This window comes from Haliotis rubra, unplaced genomic scaffold (genome assembly GCF_003918875.1).
Source record: "Haliotis rubra isolate DU_JTF1 unplaced genomic scaffold, ASM391887v1 Scf460, whole genome shotgun sequence".
NCBI lineage: Eukaryota > Metazoa > Mollusca > Gastropoda > Lepetellida > Haliotidae > Haliotis > Haliotis rubra.
Window position 1 is genome coordinate 741,781 of NW_025767147.1, and position 11,354 is coordinate 753,134.

At 39.6% G+C, this 11,354-nt stretch overlaps 1 protein-coding gene across 1 annotated transcript in view; it reads right to left on the reverse strand.

The window, feature by feature from the left end:
* Positions 1-11,127, reverse strand: part of LOC124290293 (E3 ubiquitin-protein ligase mind-bomb-like) — a 31,144-nt gene extending 20,017 nt beyond the window's left edge. Inside the window, exons 1-4 of the mRNA XM_046727005.1 lie at positions 11,042-11,127; positions 8,123-8,365; positions 7,346-7,517; positions 56-162 (exon numbers count right to left, since the gene is read on the reverse strand). Of these exons, the coding sequence (XP_046582961.1) occupies positions 56-162; positions 7,346-7,517; positions 8,123-8,351 (508 nt within the window). The 5' untranslated portion in view covers positions 8,352-8,365; positions 11,042-11,127. The remainder of the gene's footprint in view (positions 1-55; positions 163-7,345; positions 7,518-8,122; positions 8,366-11,041) is intronic.
* Positions 11,128-11,354: the final 227 nt, after the last annotated feature.

Below are 11,354 nucleotides of genomic sequence, written 5' to 3' on the forward strand. Positions count from 1 at the left end.
CAAATAATACTTCACTTCCATACAATTGCAAGCAGAACCATGCTTCAAAACTGACCGTCTTGATCTCCATATTTCCAGTGCGGTCCACGAATGACCTTTGCATCCTTGAATAGACCAATAGCACGTATTCGTTGAGCGCCAGAACGAGGCGGCACGCGCACCCTGAAAATATGAAAGCAGATTGGTTTTTCACATCAGCTCGATCCTCTAGGTCATTCCAGAAAAGCCTTTAAACTTTTCGTTTTCATATAAAACAAGTGCTCAAAAGAGAGTATACAGTGTGTTTGACCAAACCTAAAAAGAAGAGAAAATCATTTTATAAAGGAACATCTGTTGAATTTCAATAGAGTGACTATTCAATTCAACAGCAAATGTACACAGTTTCATTTCCTACAAAGTCGAACGTACCGTTTGACTGACACTAAAACACACGTGGTGTCGTAGTCTGAACTTTATACAAATCAACAAGGCGGTTTTTTCTGCAAAATGTCATCAAATGTTGAATCAATAGTGAGTGTGAGCACCATTGGCTTCAAAACACGGACGCATTGATGACTTAAGACGACGAATGACGTTAGGCGTGATCCGTTGCCATTGCTGGAAGGAATTATTCCAGTTGTTGAGCGGTGACAGGAGGCGCTGGTAGTCTTCTGATTTGTCGATCTAGGTGTTGGGATTCATGTCGGGAGAACATGCTGATCACGGCGAAACAACGATGTTAGCGTCATGCAGAAAGTCGTTTGTCAGTCCTGGTGGTTTAGGCCTTGCGTTACCGCGTTGGTAGACAATGCCACGTGGTTGTAGACGGATAAATGGCAACGCATCTGGTCGCAAAACTTTAACTCTGTATCTTCGAGCATTCAGGCTGCCATGAATAATCACAAGTCTCGTTTTGAGATCACCGCAGAAATCCTCCTTACAGGTTCCAGGTTCCACTACACTAAACCTGTTTAATATTGACGGTACAGAGTAATAATTTTGATTTCCTGGAAGTATTTCAAAGTCTTAGTTTGAGGAATCAATAAACTCAAGTATAAGTTCTTACCATGTTGTGTGCTGAACACAATTCCATCTGTTTAAGGGGTTATTTTCCTTCCTCGCCTAACACGCGGTAGGGTTCTCTGGTGAGTGTTTTAGACTGCTGGGTATAATCCAACCACTTTTGTTAAACTTTCTGGCAAAGTGCTTCATCCAGCCTTACATATGTCAGGATGTTAAAGCTGCTTAATGTGAAACCTATCCAATTTTTTGCCTGAATTCCATGATTTTTGTCGTTCATAATATATTTTGGGTTGATATGATCTAGGCAGCCCCAGTAATGCACGGAATTAACCCATGACAGCCTTCTAGTGTGAATTATGAGTAAAGTCCCATGGTATATGTATGATTATTAATTTTCTATATTAATGCAAAAATACATTTTCCAAAGCATTGATGAAATAAACATGATATCACTCTCAGAGCTCTCTTGTGGCATATAGACATATTGGAAAAGAAAAGGTTTTGAAGCTTCATCCGATTTTTTTTTCTGAGAAGCTACATGTATATTCAATACATGAATCACAGATTTGCCTACGTCAGATGTTTCCTAATGTTCCTACAGATTCCACTACACTAAATCAGAATCATAGGCTCCTTGAGCGAATAGCGTTTGTAAACATCTGAAGTGATAGAGACATGTGTCAGCTGTGATTGGATGAAATAGTGTAAGACTTTTATGTTTTCAAAAGCACATCCATTATAGTAATTACAACTAACCACAGTTTTAAGTATTTAATGCTGTCATTTTCATCACCATGACTTATGCTGAATGCACTACCGTCTGAGGAAAAGCCTGTTCCAGACCACCCTTCGTCTAAGGAGCCAGCCACGAGTTTACCTTCAAAGGCACAGGGCATAAGTCATCACAACCATGAACAACGTAATGACAATATAACAAGATCGGGCAGAACATCCAGAGCTCCAGATAGATATGGACATTAAGATAAATCTATCAGTATACATGTGTTGTAGGTTTATCACTTAAAGAAGCCATACAAGGACTGTTTAATTCGTTTCTAATCGTCTAGTTCACTGTTAAAGGACATTTGATTGGGCTATTCGTTTGTTTCAGGTCATCTGATGTATAGGTTAGAGCACGAGGACTTGGTCTCTAATGGTTAAAATTGTTAGTTAGAGCACGATGAGCGAAGCGAAGAGTGCTCTAACTAACAATTTTAACCATTAGAGACCAAAGTCCGAGTGCTTTAACCTATTTAAAGCATTGCATATGCAAATCAAGAATCAATCTTTCTTTAGAATCATATATTTACGGATACATTTAATAAAACGTTTGGAACTATTTTGTTGATTCCTGTGACAGCTGAATGTGTGTAAGGAATAGAGGCATTTTGGGGCTCATTGAACATTTAACAGAGCCCTAAATGAGAACTATAAAAAATGAGCAGCAAGAAATGCCCGTGCATTTCATGCGGACTCTATCATATTTTATACTCATTCAGTGGCTTGTGGACCAACAAATTGGGCCCTTGACGAGAACCATAAAAACGCAAAGCACGATATGCACATGCTTTTCTCGCCAGCATTCGACATTCACATGTGCTCCGGTGTAGTCATGTCGGATACCGAGTCGGACGAACTAATTCCCTCATCCCAAAGCGTTTTCGCTTCACAAAATGAGTTTAATTCAAGTGACGATGAACTGATAAGTAGTAGCTATGACGCAATGGAACTGTCGCAGAACAAGGTAAATCAGTTACCACATTGCAGTGATATTAGCGATGATGAAGGGTCTTCAGATTTGATAAATATCGATACAAGTGACTATTTCAATGTTTCGTCAAGCACGTCGAACAATTCTGTACCAAGGGAACGATTTACTACACCGAAGACAGACGACGAAATAGCCAATTTGTCTAAAAGTCAACTTCCAGAACGAACGAAGAGCTCGTTACGCTGGGCGTGTAGTTTATTTGAAACTTGGAGGGTGAACAGAAACAGAAATATTATACAAGGAAATACACATGGATAGAGATTAAGCGTTATTAACCATAAACTGGAAGAGCTCAATGACGATGAGCTGAACTGTGTAGGTTTGTGTCGGAAGTTCGCAAAGTAGATGGAAGTGAGTACCCACCAAAGACATTGAGGCAACTTATCTTGCTCATTCAAATGCATTTGGGCAATTCAGGCAGACCTGTTAAACTGTTATCGGACAAGATATTTATTGAACTTCGTAATACGTTGGACAGTGTGATGAAAATGGAATCCCGTAAAGGCATTGGTATGCGTACAAGACAAGCAAACGTCATCACTTTCGAACAAGAACGTATCCTGTGGGACAAAGGTATTCTGGGTTCATCGGATCCTTCCACTTTGGTTGATACCATGGTGTACCTTCTTGGTTTAAATTTCGCACTAAGGAGCGGAGACGAACATCGTCATTTAACTGTTGATCAGCTCGAGATTGGTGAGAATGAGCAGGGGGAATACTTGAGATATTCCGAAAAAGTTAGTAAATGCTTTCAGAGAGGGCTGAAGGACTTTAACGTCGAGCCGAAATCTGTAATAGCTTGTGCTAATCCGACTGAACCAGACAAGTGCATTGTACGAATATTCCGACAATACATGTCTCTTCGACCAAAGAACGCTCCTGATGATTTGTATTTACGTCCCCTTGTGAAACCAAGAGATGATCAGTGGTTTAGTGTTCAGCCAATAGGGAAAAGTACACTCAAACAGACCATTGGGAGGATGTGCAGGAGTGCAGGATTTCAAGGTAAATTATTTAGCTCACATATTTACGATCATTCATGACCGTTGCATAGGCAGTGTTTCGTGGGAAAAACGCGCTAACATTTTGAAGGAAAGTGGGAGGGGTCGGCATATTGCCTGTAGTAGAAGCCCGACTAAAATGGGGAAGCATCGTTCGCCTTTCTGTGCACACCTTAAGTGCAAATGAGAAAAACCCTTTGATTTTGGTAACAAATAGAGATGGCAATGCATTTGAATCCTTGTTATGGCGTGTCTGTAATTCTATAGCACTGAGCATTAACAAAAGCCCTGTAAATGCGGTTTGTGTAGTCTTTAAGTGATACCGACAAAAGTCACGATATACATTTGTTTTGGGATGATACACGTATGTAGTTCATAATTCTTAAAATGCAATAGTCGACAAGCCTCGTGGTTTTCTGGTATTTGTACAGTAGCAGCTAAGAAGAATATATTTTCAGTTCGAATGCACTAAGCTATAACAATGTTTCTTTGCAGGATTCTACAGCAACCATTCCCTCCGTGCGACGTGCGCCACGAGATTGGTTCATTCAGGAGTCGACGAGCAGCTAATTGCCAAGACAACTGGCCACAGGAGCAATGCAGTGAGGAAATATAAACGGAGCAGCACTGAACAGGAAGCAGCTGTCAGTGACGTCATGACCCAACGCAGCCGCTGTTACAGGTCATTGGCTCCCTCCCTCTGCAAGCATTCTGCGTTCTGCTGTTTATTTTGTTGACAGTTACATAGACAGATTCTTTAACACAAATGCAAAAAATCGGTGATTTACAATGTGATTAGGTTGTCTGACAAAACATCCACTTGCACAGTTTGAGATCGATTGGGTCATTGGATGAAGAGATATTTACAAAAAACCGGGTCCACATGCATTTCATGCCAAACTATAGATGGGTGGTAGAACTGGCCCGGTTCTATCAATCTGCTGGCCACGCCAAACCCTGTGCATTGATTATATGCAATTGCACCCTTTGTTCATTACACTAATTGATTTTGTAATATGTTTATCATGAACTTTGCCTAGAGTCTTAATGCCAAGAAGGCGGTGGCTCATGGGCCAATCTGGGGGGATTTATCTTTTCACGATTTTTTCGGCTGGAGTATACCCTCCTAGTATCCTTGGTGCCATCTGCTGGAGACCCACAGACATAAGGCATCGTCCTTGTTGACACTCCATGGTGGGTGGGGAGCTAGGAGGGTGAATTATGTATACTTTAACATTGGCACCCCCACTCAAAAAACGCTCACACGAATCATCTGATTCGTTGTCTTCAGAGGATGAAGCTCAAGATATTATCATCAACCGTGACAATTGGCCTCGTTTTGTAGTCATGTGTGCCCCCGATGGTGGCTCTGTTAAATTGAATCCCTTTGCTGTTGCAAAGGGCACCGAAGGTTTGGCCGAAGATGTTAAAGAAATAAAAAAGTTGCGATTTTGCTCCCTGCTAATCGAATGCAGGAAACCAATACAATCCAACATTCTTCTGAAAACAACATCTTTAGCAAATGTTCCTGTGGAGGTGTCCCCTCACAGGACATTAAATAGCAGCAAAGGCATCGTCCGTGATAATGGACGTTGCCTATCAGACATGAGCGAAATTGAAATCGTTACCGAATTGCACTCTCAAGGAGTAACTCATGTCAAAGATTCACGGCTAAAAAGAATAATGAAACCCTCAAAACAAATACCTATTTATCACTGAAAGCAGGATATTATAACCTAACTCAACAAATCTGTGACACCACTTCTTATTCCATACAGTGATCACAAAGATGCTATTAGATATTATATTCGTGATCTGATGCAAAAGAAGTGGGACAACCAAGTAGGTATCAATAAATTATATGCAATAAAACCAACTATCGGTGACACCTACTTGGCTTGTCAGTCAAGATTTGAAGAGGTCATCATACGACGATGTTGTATTGGCCTCACAAGATATACTCATGAGTACCTATTGAAAGGTGAGGATCCTCCGTTTTGTATCCCTTGTGATGATAGACTGTGTTGAATATTCCATCACAAGGGATATCTATTTCAAATCACAAACTATGAAGGATCTTTTTAGTAATATAAGTTCTCATTTAATTATTGCCTTTAAAAAAATTTTAGACTTGTTAACTGATTTGTAAATAGATACATATTTTATTATGGGTAGTTAAGATTAGTAACTGAGATTATTAGTGGCTGTACCCTCAAAGGGGGTTGAAGTAGTGTAAAAGTTTTGTCCTCCTGAGAGGGTATGTAAGTCCCAAAATGTTCAAAGTCAATTTAAACTCGCCAGGATTTTTAAACGTAGCATTCTTGTCATTTTGATTTTGGCTTACTTTTGTTACAATCGCCAGCAGTGGAAGGGATGGTGTAAATCCAACTGGGGTCCATGCAGGTAGTCAAGGTACTGTAAGTCCCCATGGTCCCTGGTATGGTGATCTACCTTCTGGTGTTGGCGATCTATAGCCTGTTTTTATATTGTATTGTCCAAATAGTGATATCAGTTTTAACTCTCCATACCAGTTGTTTTATACAGGTTTTTATAACGTACATATATTCTATTTCAATGTCAAATGTTCTCATTTCACTTTTATTGTAAAAATTGTTTTTGTCACGATATGGCTGCGATATTGCCGATGTGACGTTAAATATTAACTCACTCACTCACTCTATAAATATTCTGAAATATTTAAAGCATGGTTTTATAGGCACCAATATGAATTAATTTTGATATTTGGATATTGCATGATAGGCAACTGCTGACACTGACTATATTTCCGAGTAATAAAAAATATTACTCCTCGAATATTCAGCACTATTAACAAGATACTGTAGATTGTACTTTTTAAACTTAAAACATCTTAACATATGTGCCAAATTTAAGAATATCAAAGAGCGAAGGGAACAATATCCGCCACATTTTTGTTTCTGTCATCTTATGAACTATGAGTTGCGTCCCTTGGTGAACCCAGGAGCCTAATTTGTGATTTCGAATATCAATTCGCCCTGATTGTGTTTCTGGGTTTATCAACATCATAACCTGCTGGTGGATTTTATTAATAATAAACCTATATAAATTACAAAGGAGCCCCAGGGAGAGAGATGCAGAACCTGGGGAAATCTAGACTTGCTTCATCTAGGGTTCTAGCATTGCAGGGAGGGCTCGGCTATAGGGAAAATACTATGGTTCAGGGACTGTGAGACAGAATAACCCTGACCCCAGTATCTCACGATATCGAAAATATGACAAAGAAATGAGCGTCATCTGCTGACTTTAACACGCCAAGTGCAGAAGATGCCAACTTTAGTAGTTACTGTGATAAAAAACACACACGATGCTTTCTATATGACAATTAGAGACAAAAGCTTAGAAAAAAATTACAACAGTTTCATGACTTCCGCGATGATGCCCTCGATATAACTGATTACACTATGGCAAATATGGAGACTGAAATATGTTTGTTATCTATAAAAGTGCCTAGATATACACCTCTCCTACACAACTTGAAAAAATGTCTAACAACACAAGATTGTGTATGCGTGACATTGAGACGCATACTCACAGTGGTGAGTTGAAGGTGAGGCTGCGGAGGAAGGCGTGGTCGGTGTCGTGGCGTTCTGTGTTGTAACACAGGGTGCACAGGATGAAGTTCGTGCATGTCGAGCACGTCCATATCATCCCTGAAATGTTTTTTTCTCCACATCCATCACACAGGGCGCCTTTCAGTTGGTCTCCTGGACAATATACAAAACCATGTTAGTAAGATGCAAACAAAACTGTAACTTAACACAGAATGCATTTTTGATTCTAGAGGATTAAAAGGTAAAAATAATAATAAAATAAATAAAATTCTTAATTCAAATCATCTCGTAAAACAATTCAGGAAGTAAAATTTAATATTGTGGTGATCTGTACTTTTATTGAAATAAATCTTCCATTCAATACAGGTATGTAATTTATACTGGTTTTGCGGACCCAGGATCCCCAGTCATCTTATGAACTATGAGTTGCGTCCCTTGGTTTACGGTTTAAGATTTCGAATATCGATTCGCCCTGATTGTGTTTCTGGGTTTATAAACACCATACCCTGCTGATTTTATTAAAGTAGTAAAGTCGGAGAACTGCATTGAACTTTCCTTCCGCATAAAGCTTACATGCTGTAAGTGTACAGATAACATGTTCTAAAACTCTGAATATTTCTATATTTCATTGTAAACATCACAGCTTTACACACCAGGGTAATAAATATGTTTGAATTTTGGGTAGGATATTTTTTCAAATGTCACTGCTCAACAGCAAAGTTCAAGAAATCATCTTCATATGTACACGAGTATCATACCTGTAGGACCTGAGTCAAACACCAGCAGCTCGAACTTGCCATCATATCCTGCCCGGTACTGGAGTTCTCGGCCACTGTCCCAGACAACAGACACTTTGCCCTTTGCCCAATCAGAATCCTCTATCTTCACAACCGTTCCCACGTGACCTTCGCCGCCATCTTGATCTCTCCCCGCCCAGTCGGGACCTCTGACCACTCTGATGCCCGGACATGGGTAGGTAGCGGTCATCGTGAGTGGACACACTGAAGGCAATGATAGAGAATAAGTTTCAAAATCAGCATTAGCTGAAAGTGGTGGTAAAAGTTCCTTATTTGACCATCCTGGTGGTCGGACATGGTTTAAATAGCGGTCATTGTGAGTCTACACTATGAAGACACTGACAGAGAAAGATTTACAAAATGAGCATTAGCTTGAAACGGTGGTAAAAGTTCTACATGTGACCACTCTGATACTCGGACATGGGTCAGTAGCAGTCATCGTTTGGGGACACTATAGAGGCAATGGTAGACACATGTTTATTAAAGAGAAAATGTATAAGTATACAGTGGGTTATACATCATGCAACCATTTCTCGTGGTTGCGGTGCCACATCGGCTCTACCGGAAGTGCTTGTATAATCTTTTGCCATTAAGTGTTAGCCGACTGCTCATCAGTTCGAATCCCCGATATAGCCTGATCACAATCCTGCGATTGCTAGAGCCATACTCGTAATTGTCAGTGTCACTGAATTGGTATATAAACAATAAATTATGGACTAAAATACAATAAATGATTATCAAACCTGACATGTTCAAACAATCAGATGACAACATCACAGAAGCAAAAGAAGCTAATGACGTCAAGGTCTAATACAGTTAATAGTCAACTGATATCTTTAAAAGGAAGGAAACATGGCGAAATTGTGCAAAACCTTGAAAACAACAATCCGTTTGAAACGAAAACATGGTCTGAGCCAATACAACAAGCAGCTGACAATACGATCTGAGAAAAAAACATTTAACTGACATGATATGACACGTAAATATACATGACCCACCAAAGTGAACCAATAACCTGACAATATGCCCTGAAACAATAGATACAATGTGTTTATCAATTATCAACATGACCTGAAACAGTGAATAAACCAGCTAACAACGTCCCATGATTAACCAACTGGCAACATGACTCGCAACAATTAATTAATATCATATCAACTGAGAAAATGACCTGAAATAACAGCGTAACCATCCGACAAAATGGCCATAAACAATCACTAAAACAACCTGACATAAAGAGCGGAAAAAGTAAATAGATAACCTGACAATTATGTAACTAGGTCAACTGGCAACGTAACCTGCAGCAGTGAATAAATCAACTGACAATATGACCATGAACAGCGAATATGTTAGCGGCAAGCGGAAACCCGGCAACACGAGCACGTTTGACTGATAAACAGATTCACGGTCAAGGGTAAACAGAACCCTATTGAAATGTCAGTGATCAGGTCATCTATTCATATTTCCAACTCAACCAGTTCACATATCATTGTCGTGATATGTCATTGTGCATTATTACATTTCTACATCAGGCATATAGCAAGGAAAATACAGAGTGTAGGCACAAATGATGAAACATTTTGAAATCAGGGAGAGTATATCACACTCAAAGTAAAACATTCTTCTGAACACGAGACAAAGTTAAGACGAACATCAATAACATTGTTAGACATGTAAACCATAACAAATCACTCCAATCTACCGGATCGAACTGAAGCAGACCCTGACCAAGTTCATATTGTAAATAGTTAAGTACTAAAACATCTTATAGAAAACTCGAAACACTTCATCTTTAAAGCATACGTTGGATCTCGACAGAGAGGATTCAACAAACTATCACAGCAGCATCAGGTCCTCACAGTTGTTGGTCATAGAAGAGCCAGTCTTCTAGCTTGACATTGTGCGAATATGTCAGTGACTTAATGTGTACCACGAAATCACAATATACGTGAATAAGTGCAAGTGCAGACAATCTGCCAGGTAACAGATGCTGACCTGAGATAAGTCTTAAAGCGTGTCATTGTGCTGAAAGACAGCACCCTGTTGCATAGGACACTGGCATTGTCGCCAAGGTTTTCACGGCCATATGGATGTGAGGATAAAGATCCTCCTTGGCAAAGTAGAGAGTTGTTAGCAGTCAAGATGGCCTTTCTTCAATGGCTATGTCCTGCCAACGGCATTTTCTACATCGGACTTCAACTTGTAGCTGCTCAATGTCGCTTTGAAGCAACATGCCTCCTAAATTTCATCAGTAAGGTTGTGCAGTGAGCTAGGCACTAGGTACTGTGCTTCAAAACGACCATTAGGTACAATTTTTATCAACCTCTGCCCCATTTGCTGAGAGATGTGGTCATGAAGAGGTAACGATTGTTTCAATCAATTTGGGTTATTTAACAAAGTAACAATCAATGGACCTGATGAACGTTTTGCAGATTTCTTCCTCATTTCTGCACATAACAAAATATACAATACTTAAGGGGGTAAAACAATTTCAAAGAACTAAAGATTTCGGACCGAAGTGTCAGCCTGTTTCCAGACATAACTTATTGCACAGAGTAGACAAAACACGTTTTCTCTGTAAATGATCCGCGAAGCAAGTTGCGTTCGGGTACAACGGTATTGTACCAGAAACCACACAGAAAACATGAACACAAATTAAATGTTATTTTTAGCATCTTGAATCACAACATTTTTTCGGTCAATTTTAAAGTGTAAGCAAGTGCTTTTTGTGCTACGCTGTAGCTACTCCACTGTACATGACAAGATCGAATAGGTACAGTTCATACATTCTCACAATAACACAACGTAACATGAGTGGGTGCAGCATAACATGGGTATTAATTATGAATATAATCGTGTTATTATGACTGTAACTCTTACCAGGATATCACAGATGTGAAAATCTCCACAGCAATATCTGGACGTCCTTGTCAACAAGTACGATCTCACTAAAATGAAAGTAGAAACATAACCTTGGCTTAATGCCAGCGAGAAAACCCACCTGTAAATAGAAATGTCGTCACTCGACATATATATGGCCTATGCAGCATACATTGCATATTTATTTATAGATTTATAGTTACCCGTACTGATATCAGGTTTATTACATGGGTGAAGCACATTGGGTGCCGTCGTTTAGACTTCTATTTTACGTTGAATATGTACAACCCATGCACATGTTGCACATCGACGT